This window comes from Siniperca chuatsi, linkage group LG22 (genome assembly GCF_020085105.1).
Source record: "Siniperca chuatsi isolate FFG_IHB_CAS linkage group LG22, ASM2008510v1, whole genome shotgun sequence".
In the NCBI taxonomy this organism is placed as follows: Eukaryota; Metazoa; Chordata; class Actinopteri; order Centrarchiformes; family Sinipercidae; genus Siniperca; species Siniperca chuatsi.
Window position 1 is genome coordinate 12,624,664 of NC_058063.1, and position 21,502 is coordinate 12,646,165.

The 21,502-nt window shown below is 38.7% G+C and overlaps 1 protein-coding gene and 1 long non-coding RNA gene across 5 annotated transcripts in view; one reads left to right on the plus strand and one right to left on the minus strand.

Moving 5' to 3' along the window:
• LOC122870007 overlaps positions 1-21,502 on the minus strand; it is a 119,406-nt gene that overhangs the window by 28,821 nt on the left and 69,083 nt on the right. The window lies entirely within an intron of this gene.
• Positions 16,656-21,294, plus strand: LOC122870003 (alpha-2 adrenergic receptor). Its single transcript, XM_044183562.1, has one exon. It carries the CDS (start codon positions 17,711-17,713, stop codon positions 18,995-18,997), a length of 1,287 nt encoding a protein of 428 aa, XP_044039497.1. The 5' UTR covers positions 16,656-17,710; the 3' UTR covers positions 18,998-21,294.

A 21,502-nucleotide genomic window follows, 5' to 3' on the forward strand; every position in this document is an offset into this window, starting at 1 on the left:
TCATCCTGAAACTTCTGAGGTTCATCACTGTGGTTGTTTAGTATTAATTAAATTCAGAGAAAATGAAATGCATTCTGTGCACAGTGTCCTATGATTCATAACAGGCCTAATCAACTAATAATCAACCGAGTGTGTCCCTCCTATCAGGTCTGAGAAATGTGGAATAAATTTGTTATCAAGGAGTTTTCATGACAAGATGGATTTAGAAAAGAAATGAGCCACTTTCTCACATTTTACCATGAAACCCTTGAAAGTCATTCTCAAATCCAACCTTATTACATTTAATGCTATTAAAGGTATTCTTTTTTTCGCCTACAGTAAGTGATTCAGGATATATGATTTGGACTTGGCGGTGAAGGTAAATGCTGCTTTATTTGAAATGTCAAGCATCAAACAGATCATTGCCTTTGGAAGTACTTTTTTTTGATAAGCATATGGTACAATCCAGCCTTGAGGGGATGATGTTCACAAACATGAATATAACAGACTGTGCCCACTAACACAATTAACTTGGTAGCTTCATTTTCACTGAACATGAACACATGCGACGATAAATATATCCTGAATGTCACTGCAGCAGACAAGATGCTATTAATAATAGTAGGATAAAATGTGATGAGTGAAAACATTTCTCAAATTTGGATCATAAATCTCCATTTGCCAGTACACAACTCTGAAGTTGCACATTCATTTAGGTATTAAGTATTACCATAGGGAGAAATACCAGATGATGCTTGGCACGTGGCTCTAAAGAAGGCAGTGTCGGTTGGTCGCTCCACCACTTTGGTCCAGACTGAAATATCTATAACTACAAACAACTATTGGATTGACTGAAATTAAATTTTGTAAAGACATTCATGTTTGCCAAATGACTTTAGTGATCCCTTGACCTTTCCTCTAGTGCCACCATGAGGTCAATATTTTTTACTTTAAAGAGAAATATCGCAACATCGACTATACGGATTGGCACAAAATTAGATTTTTTTTTCATACCACCACCAACAATTTTTTTATTTGTCCAGTATTTGTTTTATGACCAAATACCTGCCAAAATAATGACATTCCATCAGCCTCAGCTGTACTTTGTGTTCAGTACTAATTAACTAATGTTAGCATGCAAACAAGCTAAACTCAGATGGGGAACATGGTAAACAGTATACCTGCTAAACATCATTAGCATTGTCAATGTGAACATGTTAGCATGGTGACATTAGCATTTAGCTCAAAGCACCGCTGTGCTTAAGTACACACAGAGCCGCAAGAGAGTTTTATTGAATTATAAATCCTGTAACTCAAATTAATTTTGTTGATTACAGGCAGACAGACCAATCAAAGGCCATCTACAGCCTGGTAATCAGGGATTTTGTGCATGTTTTGTTTTTCTCCATCCTTTGAGAGGAGACACAATAAAACCTTCATGACTATTTTGAAAAGTATCTAATAAGTACTTGAATACTAATAATGCCTAATTTATTTCATTTACTACATGAATACTAACTTGAATGAGGACAAAGAATACTGTGACATTATGAAAAGCACACATCTGTTTAAAACAACTGTCTAACATTTGTTACTTTAATCCAAAGGGCAGAATGTTGTAATTTCTCCTTTAATGGTTGTTGATGTAACTACTAATAAATATGATTCGAGAGAATTTATTTGCCTCTTGGAATCAATTAAGAGACCTTTAAACCCTATATACACTGGTACATTTTCAGTGACACCACAGCAATCTCTCATTTCTGCTGCTGCAAAGGAGCGACGTTACTAATGCAGGCGCCAGGCAACTGAGTCTATTATCTTCACTTTGAGTGTTTTATTATTATCAGAATGAGCTGTTGTTGCAAGTGGAATTCAATTTGTGGAGCGACTCTGTTGCCTTTCAGGAATGGTGATGGGGAGCACGTCCGACCACTTTTTCTCTGCTTGCTGAAGTGATTCGAGCGAGCGGCTTACTGCAAGTGAGCAGATAGAGTTGTGGAGACATCAGAGGGATGGCAGTGATTCATTATTTCATTTTCACGCAGTGTCAGACATTATTTGCACAGATGTTCAGTGGATCCACTGATGTATGGCACTGCTGAGCCGCTCACAGCTCAATGAACCGATAAGTGCCACTACAAAGCAGTCCTGCCCACAGTGAAAGAATAATGTCAGGGTATGACCCCCCCCTCCTCAAATCTTCAATTACTTAATGGAAACTGTCTCGTTTCTTCTCAGGAAAACGTAACTCTGTCCAAATAATGAGTAACTCAAAGGTTTTAACTCTTGTTTGTCTCCTTAAGAGTGTAATTACATTTGATGCTTTAAAGATGTGCTTCTTAGAAAGTATGTTGCGTGAAGTTTCAGACAATTTTCTCTTTCGTGAAACAATAAAAGCTACCTTAAACCTTGATGATTTCAGAAAGATGGCTAATGACTCAAATGGTGTTTTTGCAGATACAGAGTGACTTTTAAACTGCTGACAAAACTCATCCTCTGAAGTGTGTAGAAGATTATTTCAAGCCAGCACAGTCAGTCCATTATCGGCGACGAGTGCATTAATATTAATCTGGATATGTTATCTGCTGTGATGCTGTGTGCTGAGGGACAACCCAGTAGTGCAAGTGTGTCTTCATCTTTATTGTGGAGCTGCAGTGCCAGAATCAATTAAAATAGCTGTGATTGCAGGTGGAGTGTAAGATTGTCATAAACACTGCAACTCTATTTCCTGACTCTGTAATCAATGATTCATGAACCATAAAGTGTGTTAAAAAAATGTGTTAACATGCTGCGTGTTAGCAGCAGCAGCAACAACTGAATCTAAATTATTAATGTATTCTAAAGCTGTTAAAGTTTTGCTCATATTAACTGACCGTTTGCTAAACCCTGTTCCCTTAGTTACTGTTGCTACACCTGTCAAGTGTGTTATACGGCACATATGCAGTTTACAATGTTAATGCTGGCAGATTTTCCATCAAAATTCTTAGTAATTTTTGAAACAATGGGTCTTTCATTTCAGACAGAAGTAGACAAAAGCAGGTGTCTCATCTCTAGTTTGCAGCCTCATTTCTGTCGCCGCCAGATTTTATTTGCTGAAGCTAGCTAACTAAGCTAACTAATTAAGCTAACGTTAGCTCCATGGAGTTGGTTGAAAATGCTGTTTCCAGCTGACTCATTTTAGGAACCTGTAAAAGAGAACATAAATATACACCTGACGGCTACACGGCTCTCGCTAAAAGACTGAGGCTAAAGCCAACAGGTCCCAGGAAAAAGTCAACATCCTCACCAGTAAGACATGGCAAGAAAGAAACAGTGTTCTTGTACTGCAGTGGAGAGCTAGTTAGTACTAGTATTATAAGTATGATAAGGAAAAATGTAAGATCAAGAGTGTTATTTTGTTCTAGCATAACTGGGTGCAAAGCTTACATATTTGTTTGCATTTCTGAACAGTACCCTTTCACTATAAATGTTAAAAGAGAAAGGCCTTTTAGGATGAGAACTAACCAATGTGTTTACAAACGTGACGCTGAAACACTAAGAAACCTGTATTTTCAACTATGATTAATTGAGAAAACTGCTGATTTTCCACTTATAAATCAAACTAAATTGTGTGTCAATATAGGCTACCTCAAATTAAAAAGAAAAACTATAAATTCGATCCTCAGACAACAACTACATGTCTGTGTCCAAATTCTAACACGTAAACATGTATTTATTGAAATGTATTTCCACCATTATCATCACTACCACCTGTTGCTGTTTTCAGATCACTGATGGTATTCAACGAGGCATGTGAAAACCATCTAACCACATGCTTAACTGCACTCGCACCATCTCCATCCCATCTTTCTGCTTTGCCTCATCTGTAGATCATCTGAGGATGATATTATGGGCTTCTGATTTTGTTTGGATCCCCTTTTACGCCCAGTGGATTAAAATGATGAAGCGCTCTCATGATGAAGCTGTTGGTGACATTAAAGTCTGCAGGTCCAGTCTAGGTTCACAGTGAATGGCACGTGATGGTGTAGTTGGAAAATGTATTGTTCTCGAGCAATCAAATATCTGCCTGCCAGACTGTAAAAAAGTCCCATTGGGTTTTACATCTATTTCATTCACTGCATATTATGAGTATATTTTGAACTCAATCAGTCATTTATCATTGTCCTGCCTGTCACACTTAATTGATGGGTAGAAACAGGTAGATATGATTTATTAGAAAGGGAATGAATTAATGAATAGGAATTGTTTCAGTATACACCCATTTGTCATTGCATAAAAAGGGATTCCTCAGGTTAAATAAATATATGTTTACATTTTTAAAAGGTAAACTAACTGCATACTGTATTGTTACTGTGTTTTCATAACACTTGCTGTATTTTGTAAGTGCACGTATTGTTGAATATTGAGCTCAAGTAGAAATCTTAGTAGTGAGGTATATTTTGAGGTTTATGATGCACATTTTCTAATGTTTAAACCTGCATTAATTGATGTTTTTGGCTACTCTGAGGCAGCAAAACAAGCTTTAAACAAATCACTGACATATCACCTTGTAAAGTTGTTATTGCGAATGTGTGCCTATTTACACATCCAGCAGACCCAGAGCAACATTAGCATTCATTTGGAGACGTGCTTCTTGTGGTAAGTCCAATGTTCACTCTCCTTTTAACTGTTTTCGTCTTCACCACTTACTGAGAAAATATCTGGCTCTTTAGCTCCCAAAGTAATGGGCCGTAAAACCAAAACAATAAGCTGAAAGAGGGTAAGATCAGTCAGGTGATAATTATCTGTGGGTTTGTCACCACAAGAAACCCCTTTCACATTACACAAAGTCATTTGATCCTTTGTTGACATAAAAAGCATCGATTAGTGCAGCTTTAAGTTTTTTGTTGATGTCTTGAAACTAGGCAGAATCACAAAGAAACTGTACTACTTACATTGAAGAAAAAAGTGGTACATCTCTTTCCACAGAAGCAAAATTATCTCCCCTCACTGGCAGTCAGTCAGTCAGTTAATGTTGATTAGGTGAAATAACACTTTTTATCCTCTGCTCCCATGCTGAGCACAGCTTAAGATGAGTGGCATAAACGTTTCAGAAGGTCATGATGGCAAAGCAGACGTGGCATATGGTAAGTGCCCCTCTAAAAAATCTGTTCCTGATCAATTATTCATCGAGTCTTGCTTATAATTTCTTAGGAAAAAAAGGTAGATGTGACAGCATATGCTCCTCACTTTAGCTTGCAGCTGTTTACATGCTGCTGTGTATGTATACAATATTTGACAAATGATAATAGTAACACTTTATTAATCCCCAAAGAAGAAATTATTATAATGTAAAGAGAAAATCTCTTTTGGCATGACTCCCTCAGCAGCGAGGTCAGAGTCTCGCTCAAGGACACATAAGTGGAGCAATTTACTTGCTTTAAAAATTAAGTCAAAATGATTTACAAGTATTACATATTCTGAATCAGTGTTGACATGTGATATTGAGCAAATTACTGGAGAAGATACAGAAAGGGTACATAAACACTGATGCCCAAAGGGTCCCCGAAGCTCCTTCATTTACTGTGTTACTCATATGTCATGACTCACAGCTCTACAAAAAGGACAATTTGTATCAGTTTGATTGAATTAGAAAAGACATGCATAATACACAGATAATCACAGCTGGCTTAATCTCTTGAATAACCACTCTATAGAAAAAATAGAAATGACTAAAGAACTCATAAATGTACCAAAGCTAAACCAGCTTGACCTGATCTATTCAAATACAATGGGAGGAAATGGAGAACATAAACAGATATTAGGTAATGTGTATCCAAACAAGAAACCAATTGATATTGTCATTTGCATGCTATTCTTTGAACAAGTGTGGTTGAAATTTATCACAACAAAGCAGAGGGCTGTCACACAGTTGGTCAAGCTGAGGTGCTATTCAATGTGATGTGCATGTCCGGGGCCTGATTAAACGCTGTGTGTACACATATTAGACAAAGACTCATTTATGAATACTATTATGTAAATCTTATTCTCTAAGCAAACAGATTTCAGAGATTTACATAAATGCTACATACTTTACTCTCTCTGAAATAACAAAAATGTAATTTCAGTTGTAAAAAAAAAAAGTCCAAACTTCTCAGTTTCAACATTGGTATTTATTTAGAACACTTTACCTCACTTAAAGTTTAGTCATCCATTTCAGTCTTCCTGCTGGCTGCAGGCGTGCTAACGTTAGCTGCGGCTGATACGGGTGGCTTGGCTTTCAGACTATCAAACACAGCACCCTCTTCAGCTTTTAGATATATTTTGTAGTACCGATGTAATTCGGTTGGTAGCCTTAAAAGTACAGAGAAAAAAGTTTGAGGTGTAAGATGATAAGTTAATCGAATAATTTGAAATTCTTAACAACAATGTCTTCGTGACAGAGAACTCAACAACAAATTATTAGTAACGACCTGAAAAATCAGTTTACAGACAAACTGTGTGGACAGCAACAAGAAGAAAGACTACATCTAACCTCTAAAACCAATTGTGTGTTCAATGACAGAATCTAATTTAATGCTATTAGTTATGCTTTTCTCCTATTGGTCAGCCGTGGCATGTTTATGGCTGATGTCATGGTTATGGTAATGTTATTTAGTCAAGAACAATGACACTGACAGCCAACTGAAGATGAAATATTGTTTTAAGATGTGCTTTACATTTTAGTGTAGGGTAACAATATTTTATCCATTTAAAAATTACACATCATAAAAATTTCATAACTTCTGATCTACGCTCCAGGGGTTCAGAAACTTGTCATTAGGGATATGTGATTTGGATCTGAATATATGGATATGAAGTCTTTTGGAAACTCAATTAAGAAACAGAAACAGAAATTGATTGATCATTTAAATAATTTTTCAGGCAAAAAAGACAAAAGCTCACTGGTTTCAGATTCTCAAATGTGAAGAATTGCTGCCTTACTTTGTCGTATATGATAGTAAACAAAACATCTTCATGTTTTGGACTGTTGGTCAAACAAAACGAGACATGTGAAGACATCAGCAGAAATTGTGACAATTCCACTATTTCTAATGACTCTGTTTTAAAAGACAATAAACCATTATGCAGAAGACTACCATCAAACTAACCGTGTTTACAAGAATGATAACTGTTTCATGATATAAAGTCTGACAAACATGGATCCTAATAACCAGCTCCATAGACAGTACACTGTATTAAATGTTTTTTAGCCTTTACCTGTTAGCTTATTTTGTGTGTGAGTAAAAAAAAAAATCAATTCAAGATATCAGTGCCTGGCATCAACCTTGGGTGCATGATGGATGAGTGTCTGAAATGCTCTTCCATTAAGTTATCAATCTTAAGAGACTTCATGACTGACATTGTTTGAGAGAGACCAAGCTGCAGTAAATGGGCACTGATGGGCTGGTACTTTCCTGTGCCAGACGTCACTGAATGAAGATTACACCACTAATGAGGAGGGCACTGCTCTTTTTTTTTTTGCCAGAATGACATGATGGAAAATTGGGAGTTATTCACATCTTCATTCAATTATGAAACAAATGAAAGTCTATGGCTGCTTTGTGAAGGATCTTAATGAAGGATAGAGCCAGTTGAAATGCCCTGAAAATGTGCATAAATTATGTGAGTGGTCTCCTCGTCTTGCAGATTCTGGTTGCGTGAGTTATTGTACTGGAATACAACAACCCATTTAGTGCAGTGTGGATGAAACTGAGCCGCTCCTCTTCTCTGGGAAATCCTGCTCCCTTACAAGATCTCTCCATTATTATTGATCAAAGCAAAGTACCACCTGCTGCACTACATTTACCAAACCCTCCATTTGTGTGCTGTAGCGCCTCACAATCTACCCGTAGTCCACTCTTACTCACATACAGCTCAAGCAGAAAGCTGCAGCCCTCATTAAATCTCCAACATCACCCTGTATCAGCACATGTTTAACTGACTGCTTCCATCCAGTTTAAAGCACTGGTGTTTGCGTGCAAGGCGACCCAGGGAACAGCATTGCAACACCACTACATGCTGCAGTCTGACCTGCACAACCTGGCCACAACTTTGTCTGACTGCCAAACTCTTGCCACTTTAAATCAGACCTGCAAAGTTTTCCCAATTGTTCTGATCCAGACGCATGGCCTGATGAACCTGTTAGGGGGTCCTGGAGCATAAATCTGCTGTTGGGCCCCTATTAACCACCCCACCTCCTACCTTTTGTGCATTGTGTATGTACCCTGTCGCCTCTAAGTTGACATTACGTACAGTATAGCAGACTACACATGGTAGATTCATTACTTTACATTCATTTAGAGCCGCAACTAATGATTATTTTCTTTATCAAATATAATCTGCGCATTATTTTTTTCTCAATTAATCAATCAACCGTTTGGTTTATAAATCATTAGTAAACAGTGAAAATGTCCCATCATGATATCCTAGAGCCTGAGTTGACTTTATCAAATGTCTTGTTTTGTTAGACCAACAGTCAAAAATGCAGCAAAACTCAATTTACTATAAAGACCAAAAAAAGCAGCAAATTCTCACATTTGAGAACCTTCAATCATAAATGCCTAAAACAATTAGTCGATTATCTAAATATTTGCTGAGTCAATTGACTATTCAGTTAATCAACTAATCGTTGCAGCTCTACATTCATTTAGTTGAAGCATTTATCCAAAGCAACTTATAGTTCACTTGCAGCAGGAGCAATGTGGGGTTAAATGACAGGGGAAGCCAGGGATCGGACCTGCCTTTGTTTATATTTCATTTCAAACCTTTATTTAAACTTGGAGAACCATTGAGGTTTTCCTCATTTGCAATGATGTTGAGTTACATACAAGTTAAAAATAAATAGGACAAACACAGATGAGAATAAAGAAAAATCTTGTACTTGTAATATATTGTACTTCAGTGGTGCGCATCCCCTACAAAGTTTGAAATTAATTAAATTTGGCCTTCCAAAAACCAATTAATACACAGTGAACCTGATGTTTTTGGGGGCCTCTGTGGAGTTTCCAGCCTTATCCAGACTGATGAACGGGATCCATATCCTAAGGATCCCCAAAAGAGAGGCTAAGAAAAATGTAAACTTCCCTTGGAACAAGTATGAGATTGGACACTTGGGAAGTAGGAACCATGCACCACTGCATTTCTAGATCATCAGTGACCCATATTTGAAACTGCGCTTATTAAAAACCCATCAAAGTACAGAGTAATGCTGAATACCCTGCAATGACGCATTAAATCGCCCATCACTTATTCGTTTTATTGGCTGCGAGGCAGGTTGCTCGTTGATCATTATGACTGGGTTCATTACTGAAGCATGGTATACTGTACTCACGGTCAGCTCTAAATTATTGATGCTTTTTATAAACTAGAATAGTATTCGACAACAGAGATGAATAAGTAAAAATATTTCTTTGCTGGAGGAAGTAAGTGAACTCAAATATGTGTGGGATTTTTTTTTTATGTGTGTGTAAGAGCTTGTGCCTGTAACGTTTTTGTCTATCTGGTTGTATTGGCTGTCCAAAAATATCTGAGTTTTGAAAATAGACCTCCAAAAACTGGATGATTTATGGTGCCAAAACATAATGGCAAAGGAGGCGGTGAGCAATCTGCAGTAGTCATAGATGGAATCTACATTAGGATACATTAGTTTAACTTTAGAGAAATGCAATGAAACACTTTGAACTGCAGCAGGCCAGACCTCCGATCTTGTCACTTTTACTCAAATTTTTTTAAAGGCCCTGAAAAACTTTTTTTTCCTCACTCAGCTTCTTACGCTGGGTGATGGGGCCCTACTTGAACACACAACCGTGTAGGTTATTTCACTTGAGAGACTTCTGTATTTGTGTTTTTGTCCGTGCTCGTCACTGGTTAATGGACATGTCGTCATGTACTTCAGTAACATTGTAAATCCTTGCGACTCCTATCCACTGCCTAGGAATGTTTTTTCCGTTTCAATCCTGGCAACACAATGTAATAGCACTCCTGCCCTGCAGGTGCGACAGGATTTCTGATCCGACGTCAGTCACTGTGCTCAGCATTAAAGGAGATTTTGGAGTGGCTCCAGGTCTAACACAGATGCTTCTTAATGACAAGCCTTCAAAATGTGGATGTGTTGACAGTTAGAGCAGCAGCTGCCCCTAAAGCATGACATGAATTTGACCCGACACTACCTGCACATTGTGTCTGTTGTCACTTACAATTGCAGTTTGTTGATATTAGCCAAGACACATTTCACATCGTATCTCTGACTACATGAGAACAGGAAATTATCCAAATATGCTACACATGTGTGTGTATGTGGCTTGCTATGTGTGTACATACAACTCTCCTTGTCAATGAAAGCCACACTTGAAAAGGCTCGTACATCACACTGTGCTACTTGAAATTCAATGAAGAAGAGTTCTGATGCACTTAATGTGAATGATGAGTGTGTTTGGGGTCGACAGCCAATTTGACCAGTAAATTTTCAGCAGAAAATGTTACATCTCACAAGGCAGACTAAGAGGATTTTGTAAGCGGGGGGCCATATTTCATAAACAGTTACTGCATCATTAATGCTGTGTGTGAATGCTGATTATGATCTACACAAACATATATAAATGTTGACAATACATTTAGCTGTTTTGACTAAATTAATATGTGTGATGTCATATCTGTAAACAATTTGTCATATATGTTTTGCCTTTTATACATGTACACATATTACACATAATATTGTGAAACCATTACTAACTTGATTTGAATAAAAAGGTCTTTATAAACAGGTATTAAACTTGGGAAAGGTGACAGTCAGTGGCCCCCAGACACTAACATTTATTAATCAGCTAGTTTTTATTAGGTTGCTTATTGCAATGTCCAAAGTATTAACCAGGCATTAACAAGGCTTAAGACACTCACATCATATGCTATCAGTTGATGAAATGTGTGTTATTAGTTGTCGTTATCACCATATTGTAGATGTGGGTAATTAGGGCCCTATTCCAACTATTAATAAGTCCAGTAGGCCGTCTGTGTAAGGAGGAGGGCGGAGTGGACGGTTGACCGCTGTTCGTTTTCTGTTTCCAACTGACAGTTTTGTAAAGCATGACCACGATGGTTCCATGACCTCAACCACGTGTTTATTATTGTAACCATGACGATGGAGGTCCCCTAATCTTAAAGAGGTAGTCATTTTAACCCAAACCACGATGTTACCCTAAAACTGAACCGAGTCGTTTTTTTGTGCCTAAACCGAACCAAACTTTAACCACAGCGTCGTCACATCATAAAATGGATTTATTTTTCACCAGTGATTTAGAACTGCTTTTTGAAGGGCAAAGAAAGATGTTGTCCTGCTGATAGGAGTGTCAGATGAGAAAATCTTTCCTTGTGTCGTTCTAGAGGGCATGGACAAACGGCGTATTACTTTGGAGGACTTGTAGGCTGGTGGGCCTGGAGTCAGTCGTGAATCCAGCGATGTACATGGATCTGGATTATTTCACTGTTTATCAAGGATAAGAATTGATAATATGCACAGAATAGAATGTGCAGTATGTCCCAACTGAAGCATAATTATGGGAGTGATAACAATTGATAATACTGATTCTATAGACTGATAACACTGAAAGAGGGTGACCTACATTTCCTTAACAACTGGGCAAACTCCATCTGCTGATGAAGATAATATGACGTGATCTAAAGTTCCAGAACAGCCACTAAATAGACCTCAGTCTGAAGTGAGATATATTTTGTCCACAGCCGTTTCCAAGGTCAAGAATTAACTTTGAAGCTCAATATATTAAGACGATTAGTTCATCCCTCCAATTTATAATCGTTCTCAGGACAATATTATAACACTTAGTTATTTTACCTTCATGACGATCATTATCCTGACAGGATTGTACTGTTCTCCTGACTAAAAGTGTCATTAAACCCAAACGACTCAGGGGAGTACGTTATTCGTGTGATTGATCAAAGAGCTGTTCTTTTCCAGCACTAATTATATCAGTCAGTGGTACTCACTGTACTGCAACAAATGACTACACGTGTGCAAATGACCAGTGAGCCCTTGCAGCCTCTATTCAGTCATTTCTCATTTTAAATACATCAAGGTGTCTGTAATGTCGTTACATATTTTGGAACAGAGTCAAGGGCTTAATTTACACATCCAGCTGAGCACTGTAACTGAAGGAAAATACTTTTGTCTCAAATATGAAAACTCAGATACAGAGCTAACAATATGAGATTTGGTGTTTAAAAGATTCAAGTAACTGTCTTAATGGCTCTTAATAATGGATGATGCAGATGCATTAACATTGTCAAAATCATTTTCCTAACACCAACCATTATTTAACGAAAATTAAATAAGTAATTCTGAATTACCTCCTAAATAAATGTCTATTGAGGGTTGTAAGGCTTGCTGCCCACAATGATCGGGAAACAAAAGGGTTCGTGCTGAGCTTTAACTCAGCCGGCTCTCGCCCTCACAGTTCCTCGTCATGCCTCACAACTGCCTTTTGTGCTCATTTAACAATATGCCGCTCACTCCTCAGCAGTGCTCTGCAGAGGCCGTTTGTTCATTCAGCTCTCCTTGACCGACTGCTCGGCTCTGACGTCCAGTTAACGCTGCCAAACCCCTGTTGTAAAGGCACCGCTGCCACTATTAAACCTTATGTTCTGTACAAGGGCCAAGTTCTGCTTCTATGATGTGAAATTTATCTTCTCATCTCCATGCATGTGTGTGTGCATCCAGCATGCCATTTGTCACACAATTCGTTTTGGTGAGTAACACTGAATGTAACTTTTGTGTGTTTACAAGAAAACTCAATAGAGCACCTTTAAGGTGACAGTTTTGCACATGATTGTGATCATGAGACAAATACTTATTTAAGGCCGATATACATTTAAACACACTGTAATGTTGCCGAGCTATTACAAATACAATACAAAGTTTAAGGACTGAGTTATCCTTCTGAACGGATTCTACAGTGTCGACAAATTCACAATGATGAACACCAATTAGTCATAAAATTTGGTCAAGAAGACCTTGAAATCTGACCATAAAAACTAAATACAAAGGCCAAAAAGAAAAACATACCAAAATGTTTCATTTTATGTGTTGCTCAATGCAGCCAAGGAAATTGTCCTCTGGCCAATAAAAAGGTGCAGAGACTGAACCAGCTATCAAGGTAAAAGAGAAAAAAAATCCATCAACACAAAGAGGAAAATGCAATCTTATTTAATAAAATCATATTAATTTTAAAAACAGCCTTTCACTCAGTTAACTACACACACACACACACACACAATATATATAATTGGGTTTGAATCTGTACAGTACGTCTTAATTTGCACAGATAGGTCTCCACTTTCTTTTTCAAAGTAATCTTAACAACTGAGTGCTTGGATCAGCTGGTCTGTAGTGCAGATCTACACGGGTAACGCTCTCCCGTCTCTCTGGGGTGTGGTTAGTAAGCAGTCTGTAGTTTCTCTTGGGTAAATCTTCATTAATCAACACCAACCTGGCAAGATATATAACATACTCAACTTCACTCTCTCTAGGTTCATCAGACTCTTGACTGTATTGTTACGGTCACAAGTCTCCACGGAAAAACAACGGCGGGTAGGTACAAAAATGATCCTGAGGCAAGGACAAGGTTCAGGCTCACAATGGACAGTCTAAAAAAAGGATTTAAAAATTGACTCAAAACTGACTCAAGTGGCATCACTTGAGGCAATTTATAAGAGAAAGAATTAAGGATTTAAGAAATTAAAGAAAAGTCAAGCTGTAATGTGTACAGTGACTAATGTTACATTTCTGTCCAAACAACCAAATATCAAAACCAGTTAAACCAAACAGGACACAGAAATTACACCTATGATCCAAGAAACAACAGACACAGCTTGTTAAGGAATACGAAAAGCACAAAGACCATTCCTACTGTGGTGATACACACCGACAGTCAAGACCAGCAGACCAGAGGCATCATTTCCCATCATCACTGAGTTCTTTAAACAAACATGAAGTTATCTGGTGCAATATTCATAACAACAAACAAAAGCTCCAGCGTGTTATTGCTGTAGCTGTGAGTTCTTGAGAGTGTTAGCAATAAAGAGCATGAATTATAACTTTTCTGTTCTCATTTGGCAGCTCTGAGTGTGGAAGTGAACCTGGACCTGCAGTGGTATGGAAGCTACTAGGAGCTGTATGAGGAAGCAGACAGAAGCTGGCTTGTGACTGGGAGGTCACTGGTTCAGCCCCTGTGGACAAGCTGTGAGGTAAGACAGTGAGTCAGACAGTCATACTCTCACCTCCCTCAGGAACAGATACTGAAGTACTGTTGAAGACACTGAACTACAACTGTGTAGTGAAGCTGCACAGCTGTGTGTGTGTGTGTGTGTGTGTATGTGTGTGTGTGTACACATACATACATATACATATATATACATATACATATATATACATATACATATATATACATATATATACATATACATATACATATATACATATACATATACATATACATATATACATATACACATATATATACATATACACATATATACATATACATATATATATACATATACATATATACATATACACATATATATACATATACACATATATACATATACATATACACATACACATACATATATATACATATACACATACATATATATACATATACACATACATATATATACATATACATATATATATATACATATAAAAATATAGCTAACGAACTGTATGGAGAAACTCAAGGACAAATTCAGGAAGTCCCCCCCCCCCACGGTGACAATGTATCATCAAACCTTGAAAAATAACATAGAAACAGGATGTTTCAGTGTTTTATGCTTTGTTTTAGGTGTTTTATCTTCTTTTTTTTTTACCTACCTAAGTGTTAAGTCGTCTCAGTGGTATCTTGTTACCACATGTGTTACATGGTCTTGTGCTGCCTTTATATTATTTGGTGACCAAAGACTATTTTCTACTCAGGTGGACAGTAAAGTTCTATTTTATCCCTCCAATGGGATAAAGGAAAGCTTTCTTTCTGACACAGAACTCCATGTAGATACGGAAACATTCACTATGATCCACCACAAACCTCGTACATTTTGAAAGATGTCAAAGCAAGCCTTGAATTTGTTAACTTGCGTGTGAGGCTTGATGTTCTCATGGAGGTATTGGTGACAGAGGGCCCTTTTCTGTTTTCAGTCAAGTATCTTAACTCTACCTTCTCGAGCCAGATATGCTGGCATTCAGTAACAACAGACCGAAAAGCTGAGCACTGTGTGAGAAAGCCACATCAATCCTTTGTGCATTGTTAGCAGTCTCTTTCAGTTTAGAGAGATTCTTTGACTGTGTGTGTGAATCGTGGTCAATATGTAATAGAGCAGAAGAAAAAAGAAATGGAGATAGAAAAGTTATTACTAACTTCACTTATGTGCCATGTGATTTTAAATCAAAATAAAGCTTAATGACTCAAAGAGAGTGTTTATTTGAAATTACCCAGTATGAATAAATTTGCATGACAGAGAGGAATGAAACAATCCTTGGGGGGGGGGCTTCTCCCCCTTGTGTTGGCACTTTAACAGCATCAAATGACACAGAAAATGTTTTAGGAGTCTTTTTGAACTATGAAGCAACAATTTGCTTCAACACGTAGCCTAAACCAAACAATTCAAAACTGACCCCAAAAATCCTGATATTTCATTGTTTATTTTTCATTTGCCACCAGTGCTTTATACGCTAGATAATTTCCCAAAGATATTGATAATTGTATTTCTTCTGAAAATGTTGATCTGGGATACATTTTAACTGTCTTTATTAGAAGCTAATGCTAACCAAATGTACATTTCTGTAGGATTTTCAAAGATCACATTTAATATATTATCTTCTCAAATTCACCTGTCTCATGGACAACCTTGAATAAAACATGTAATATCTTGGCGGAGACAGGCAGGGATCATGAAAGATCATCCATTGAAAAGTCACTTAATCTTAAGACTATTCAAATATATACTTTAATGTTCATACACTTTCAACTCACGATACTCAACTTCTTCACTACAGTCCTGTGACTGGAGCATGCACACACACTTCACTTATAACCTTTAATGTATGTGTCGAGGACTAAGGGAGGAAAATTATCTAAATCTTCGCTCTACATTACTACAATGGCCCTCTGAAATTACACATCTTCATGAGTTTGCTATCGAATGGTAAATTCCTCTCAGCCTACCACTTTTTGTACCCTAAAACTTAGTTTACCGTGTACATTTTAGTTGCTTAACCTCATGTTTTTATATATTTTAACAATTTGTACTAATGGCGAGAAGTTCAAAGTTTAAAACAAAAAGGTGGCTACTTGACTTCCATCACAGGTCTGTGTGCAGTGTACTGTACTGCTCTGTTCTGCAGAGTGGAGAACAGCTATGAAAATTATGATTATCAGAGCCTCCTCTACAATCATTAATCACTGTTTTACTGGTGAAAAAACTGTGAGAAAATATTTATTTAACAATAAACATTGCACAGCAGAAATGTTTTGTTCTTTTCCAATAAAATCAGATCCCCCTGAGGGTCTCATGCCTTGATAATAGCACTAACAGAGATGTTGTAACACTGATACAACGCAGACCAGTGCCTAAATGTGTGTGTGTGCATGAGCGATGAAAAGAGCTTAAAAATGTGGGTGTGTGGAGGTGTGTAAGAAGAGGTGAAACGCAGCTGAATGTTGAAAATCCAATCCATCTTCCATACCTGATTTACACAGCGGTGTGTCTAAATGAGCAGCCTGCCTCTCGGCTGATGAGCTCAACTCCAAAATCCCAACAAGCCTCACATCTTCATCTTCCCTCAACTCACCCTCCCCCCTCACTCCCTCTTCGTCAACACTGCTGCAACATAAACACACAACTCCAAAAATTGAAATCCTGCACGAGCCTGGGATGTTTTTGTTCACACATTTCTGCATTTTACCTCAAACAGCCTGACAACCTCTTTGCTTTATGGTTACAGATGATCTTGAGCAGCTTACAGTGTAAAAGACTTTATTGTGAGTGCAGCAATACTGACCTCCAGTGCGTTGAGGTTTAGTAAAAAGAGAGAAAATCAGCCAAGACACATGTAGCACTGACTGCACATTCATTTTCAGGCTTCTCCCTCATATTGAGTCATACAATTTGGAAATGTTTTGCCTCAGTTTAATTGTAACAAAATAATAATTTGGAAAATTTGAGAATTTGGGCTAGTCTTGACAGTAGACAGTCTTGTCTCCAGCCATATCATATTCTCTCAATATGAAAATAATGCTCTGTGCCGGGGGGCGGGGCAGCAGTGGGTGAGATTTGTGAGAACAACACATGGGGCATCATTAGAAACCAGAGCGCACCATGCTGAAGGAGGGAGAGCTGCGGCTGGACGGCACTTAAACAGAGACGCATGACAAGACTATAACAGGATGCACGAGAATTATTTATTTTTTTTATTTAAGCAAGTTGTCTTGAGATGCGCATGATCAACAGGCTGCAAATAACCTCCAAAGACTCCATTAAGTGGGACTCTTTTCACGCGCGCTTATCCATGTCGTCAGATTTGTCACTTGGCCGCGGAGCTGCGCGTTTTTGATGGACTCTTCAGTCATCAGAGGGCTGAATGTGAATTCATGCCAAGATTCAACCGGTCCAGGATATATATAAAGCGCACACAGTCGGGATGGATTCTTTTAACGCCAGCGGAATGGACGCGTTCACGGTGATCCATCTGAATTCCTCCTGGAGTCTGGACAGTGGATATTCTTTAGCAGCGATAGCCGGCATTGCTGCTCTTGTAAGTTTTCTCATTCTCTTTACCGTTGTTGGGAATATTCTGGTGGTTATTGCGGTGTTGACGAGCAGAGCGCTTAAAGCCCCACAGAACCTTTTTCTGGTGTCTCTCGCCACCGCGGACATCCTAGTCGCCACTTTGGTGATGCCGTTTTCTCTGGCGAATGAACTTATGGGCTACTGGTATTTTGGAAAAGTTTGGTGCGGTATTTATCTGGCTTTGGATGTTTTGTTCTGCACTTCGTCTATTGTTCACCTGTGCGCAATAAGCCTGGACCGGTACTGGTCCGTTACGCAGGCTGTAGAGTACAACCTGAAGCGGACTCCCAAACGCGTCAAGTGCATCATCTTAATTGTGTGGCTTATATCTGCTTTCATCTCATCTCCACCTCTCATATCTATAGACAGCAACAATGATATCAGCTCTCAGCCTCAGTGCGAGCTGAATGATGACACTTGGTACATCCTCTCCTCCAGCATCGCGTCCTTCTTCGCTCCCTGCTTAATCATGATCCTGGTGTATATCAGAATATACCAGGTGGCCAAAACCAGAACCAGAAGCATGTCGGGGAAAACCCCCAGGCCAGATGGTGTTACACAAACTGAGAATGGACTGAGCAAAGCCACCTCTCCTTTCCATGGTGAGAAAGAGAACGGTCACTGTCAGTGCCCGCATACGCCCAGCCAACGCACCGTCACCATTGGGCAACAGACTGAGGATGCTGACATGGAGGAGAGCTCCTCCTCAGAGGGCAAAGGTCACAAACCCCAGAAAGCCAAGAGGGCCAGCCAAAAGAAAAGCTCCCTCTCCAAACAATCCACTCGCATCTCCAGAGTCAGTAACAAATCCATGGACCTCTTCGCCTCCAGGAGGAAACGTCGCCGGAGCTCCTTAGCCAGGAAAAAGGTCTCTCAAGCCAGGGAAAAGAGGTTTACATTCGTCCTGGCTGTGGTCATGGGGGTGTTTGTTGTGTGCTGGTTCCCCTTTTTCTTTAGCTACAGCCTGTACGGCGTGTGCAGGGACTCCTGTAGAATCCCCGACCCGCTCTTTAAATTTTTCTTCTGGATTGGCTACTGTAACAGCTCCCTCAACCCTGCCATCTACACCATCTTCAACCGGGACTTCAGACGCGCCTTCCAGAAGATCCTCTGCAAGTCATGGAAAAAGTCTTTTTAGATCTGAAGCAGAACTGCTGCACCATCGTGACAATCTTAAAAGGAAATATCAAACTGAATAAAAAAAAAAAAAGAAGAAGCCTGTTTTGTCACAGTTACGTCTCCTTGTTCTGTTGTAATTCAGTCATGACAGTGCACCCCCTTAACCACCTACTGGGTGTCTCTACAAGCTTCAACATACAATGTGTTTCCATTCCAGGCTTTCTCAATCTGATTAGTGAGTTCCACCGTTCTTTTATTCCTACTGAAGTGTGCTGTAAAGCTTTATATTGTATCATCATTGACTAAGCTCTTGGCACACACATGGCTGGATTTATCTGCTAGGGGGCCCCAGGGCAAAAATTAGCTCCTGCCCCCCCCCTCCCCCATTAACACCCTTTTGTTCCCACCACTCTGCAATGTGTCTATGCTTTTTGTGCTAGAATACTACTGGGCCACAGATTTGCTGTGTGGTTATTTGAATAAACATATTAATTTAGGAATATGCAACATACATAAGCACAAAACTGAGATAATGAAGGATTTAAAACTTGATTTTGAAACAGGGATCCTTTTCAAGACAGAGCCTTAATCCAATACCATGACAAATACCATGATATAGAGCGAACAACGGCACTGCAAGTAATAGAACTAAGGTTGTGGGTTAGCTTAGCTAGGATGTGGGTTAGCAAACTGTCCCTACAGTTGCTGCTATGAAGCTAATTGGAGCAAGCGGTAGGTTAGTTTAGCATAGAATACAGACTGGAAACAGCTAGCCTGACTCTCTGCTAAGGTAACAAAATCTGCCTCATAGCACCTCTAAAGCTCACTAGTTAACACTTTATATCGCATTTGTTTAATACATACAAAGCATAAAAACAACAATTCACGGGGCACCCATGTAGCTCACCTACTAGAGTGTGTACCATTAAGGCTGAGTCCTGAGTTGGGTGCCGGTAGGCAGATTTTGTTACCTTTCAAACAGAACCATGCTAACTGTTTCCTCACTCACAGTCTTTATGCTAAGCTAAGCTAACCGACTGCTGCCTACATAGTTACCGTACAGACATGAGTGGTATCGATATTCTCAGCAAGAAAGCGAATAAGTGTATTTCCCAAAATGTCAAACTATTCCTTTAAAGGGAAACTTCTGGATTTTGTGTCTAAGTGACTAATTGGGTCAACAACTTCTCAAACTGGTCCAGTATTGAGCGAGAGCGCTGCAGCGAAACCGGCTGTAATTTATTCATCCGGGGCAATTGCGCACAGTCAAGTTACGTCCACTAAAAGTGCTTGTTTTTGCCACAAAACATGGGAAATTAGGGTCCAGGTTGAAAAGTTACCCTTTAAGATGAGCTGATAAAGCAGAACCCATCTTAAGGCCCTCATCATATCAGTGTTATGCTTACATTCTGCATATTTGTGTAAATGTTTTAATTCAGTTAGCACAAACCATTTCACAGACACTAAGCCTTGGGCCCCTTCGGCACCTGGAGTTCTGGGGTCTCGGGGGCATCTGTCCACCCAGGTTGATGATCCTGCATACACACTTAAAACAGTGGTTTCCTGCCTTTTTTGCTTGTTTAATATGTCTACAAGTTAGTAGCAGTTTAACTGAAGTGACTTTCCCTTCTCAAATCATGCAATTTAAATAATTTTTAGAATCCTGAAGGGCTAAAACTATCTAGTATTTTACAAGAAAAAGTGAATCATTTGAGAGAAAATATAAACCCCTAGGAAACTGCTGACTTTGTGGATAAACTTTAACCATGTATTTAAAAATTCTTTATTACTTTTTGTCTGCTTGCCATGATGTTGTTGTCAGCTTTTTTGAGTGTGTCTGCTATAAACGTAAAAGACTCTAAAACAGTAGGAGTGAAGGAATTTGGCTGTGTTCTTCAAGCATCTGGATGCTTTGAGCGTATTCATGCCACCAAAGTGTCATCATGGTAATTCATAACACAGCTGACAAATGGCAAAGCACAATAGCAGACTAAATCACTACAGAGTCTGTGTTCTGATCTCTGACTGGACCTTAAAGATTTGAGACTGAGAAGGGCTGATGCTCCAGACTATAAGCTAAATTATTTTTATGATGTGCAAAAGAGGTCATTGTTTTCACAGTGGCCATAAACTGCTGATAATTAAGAAACAAATGCATTTATTTTGCATTTATTTTTCAAGAAACTACCTCTCTGTTTTGTTTGTTTGTTTTTGTTGCTGTTTTTGGATTTATATTTTGCAAAGTGCAGAACACATCTTTCCTCTGCTTAAGCTGTCTGCTGTTGTGCAAAAATAAAAGATGAAGTCTTATGTGAACTTTTGGTGTGATGATGCAATATGGAGCCCCTTTAATTATCATGCACATGTGCAATGTTGTTGCTGTTTTATTTTTTAATGGAAAGACATTAGAGGCCGTTAGAGAGGCCAAGACCATGTGCTCTAGCAGCTTTAAATACAAGGCGATCATTTTAATCTGGTGATTTATGACGTTTGCTTTTAAATTCACAGACAGATGTTGACACTT